The sequence below is a fragment of the Chaetura pelagica genome, unplaced genomic scaffold (assembly GCF_000747805.2).
Source record: "Chaetura pelagica isolate M959 unplaced genomic scaffold, ChaPel_1.0 scaffold66, whole genome shotgun sequence".
NCBI classification, from domain to species: Eukaryota; Metazoa; Chordata; class Aves; order Apodiformes; family Apodidae; genus Chaetura; species Chaetura pelagica.
In genome coordinates this window covers 3552101-3553951 of record NW_009953811.1, presented here as the reverse complement: position 1 = coordinate 3553951, position 1851 = coordinate 3552101, and the positions used below count along the sequence as shown (strand labels likewise).

At 41.3% G+C, this 1851-nt stretch overlaps 1 protein-coding gene across 1 annotated transcript in view; it reads left to right on the top strand.

Moving 5' to 3' along the window:
- Positions 1-642, top strand: part of OPTN (optineurin) — an 18228-nt gene extending 17586 nt beyond the window's left edge. Inside the window, exons 12-13 of the mRNA XM_010001265.1 lie at positions 213-292; positions 521-642. Of these exons, the coding sequence (XP_009999567.1) occupies positions 213-292; positions 521-642 (202 nt within the window). The remainder of the gene's footprint in view (positions 1-212; positions 293-520) is intronic.
- The last annotated feature ends 1209 nt before the right edge of the window (positions 643-1851 follow it).

The window sequence follows — 1851 nt, the reverse complement described above, 5'->3', positions numbered from 1 at the left end:
TCAGCAGGAGCCTGGCAGCTTCTCACAGAGACAGCGTTTCTAGGTCCTGTTTCTGAGCAGCAGTTGTGAACTAAATGCATGACCAGTTGACAATGATTTACTTGCAAATCCATTGATTTATTTTGAATCCTCTTACCTTTCCTGGAGACAAAGGAAAGATAGCTTTTGCTGAGTCTTCTTCCAGAGCCCTTGACTTGAGTTATTCTCCACAGGAACTCTTTGGCAGAGATGCAGAATCGCCACGGAGCCAGGGCATCAGATCGGGAACACTCGCCTCGCCTTGTCCAAAGAGGTACCCTAAGCCACTGCTCCAGCTCACAGGGCCAGGCCCTGCTGTGGTCAGTTTAAAACAGCTTTGCTTGGCCACCAGCAGCGCCCCCGTGGCTGTTCTGGTAGATACAGAGAGCCTGATCCCCTGGCTGTTAGGAGCAAGCCACCTATCCTCTTTCAACCACTCCACAAAAAGGAGTGGAGTAATCAAGTGGTATAACAGGTAATAATGTATGTTCTCTGCTTGCAGGAACTGGTGGCCAAGACTGGCCAGAACAGCGGAATATCTCAATGTATTCATGTCCCAAATGTGGAGAAATTCTACCTGATTTGGACACGCTGCAGATCCATGTTATGGACTGCATTAATTGAGTGTTGCCCTCCAATTCATCTTCTGAAATTTCACCTGCCAAAACACTTTCTGTTTTGTTTTTTTCCTTCCTGGTCAAGTAATGCTCAACTCTACATCCCATGAAGGAAGTTGTCAGGGTTTTTCTCATTAATTGAATGGGAAAAGGGAAAAAATCCTACCCTGTTCTATAGTCACTAATCTTGTTTCAATCTGCTTTAGGAAACTAATTTTTATAGGTTAGCAACATGGATGTGTAAAGAACTCCCAGAATGTCTGCTGCTATGAAATCTTTAAGGAACATTCCCCTGGTGTACTCTGTTCTTATAGACTGCCCACAGAACAGGGCTGAATCAATAAAGTCAGAAGGGATATGGGATATATACCTGTCAATGCAAGTACTGTGAGCCTGTAAATACTTAACCTCTCATATACTATACATCAGGAAACGTACATTTAAAAAAGCTGTTTGAGAAGCTTGCAGCAAAATGGAGTACTGTTGTATTCATCAAGCATTTGAAATGAACCCTGATTTCTCCAGATGGCAGTTTTATTGCTGCCCTAGTGACCACACTAATCTGATGTTAAATTTTTGATGGCTTCTGTAGCTTCTTGCTTTAGCCAGATGTGGGCAGGGTTTAAAACAGATGATTTAGATCTGATAAATGTAGCTACTGGTGTACCTAAGCCACTTGGTTTTCTAGAACTGTTAATTTTTAAGGTGTTGTGTTGATTCTACTTTATTACAATAAAACTAATTTGAGCCTGTACAGTATTGTGCTAGAAAGAGCTGAGATGGATGTGATGTAATTGAAGAATATAATGGGTTTTCACATCTCAGATCTATTGCAAGGATAAAATTGTCTAAGCCTGTGAATACTTTGGAGGCTGAAACAGGATTACAAATATATATGGCTGAAAAGCTCATGTAGAAAGATCTGTTGTATATTAAATCTGTTTGTGCCCTCCCTGGTGTTTATATCTCAAAAAAACACAGTTCTTAACTTGCCATTTCATAGGAGAGAGAAACACACAACTCTTAACAAAAGATGAACCAGCATGAGTAGCAGGACACAACTGGAGCACATTGTTGGGATCCATGCCAATGAGGAGTTGAATGTCTTTTGCAAATAGCTAAATTGTACCATTGGAAACTGGCAGGGAAGAGAAGTAAAAGAGATGTATGAAAACCTTTGAGCAGCCACAATGGTTTATGGCATCATCTTCCTGCT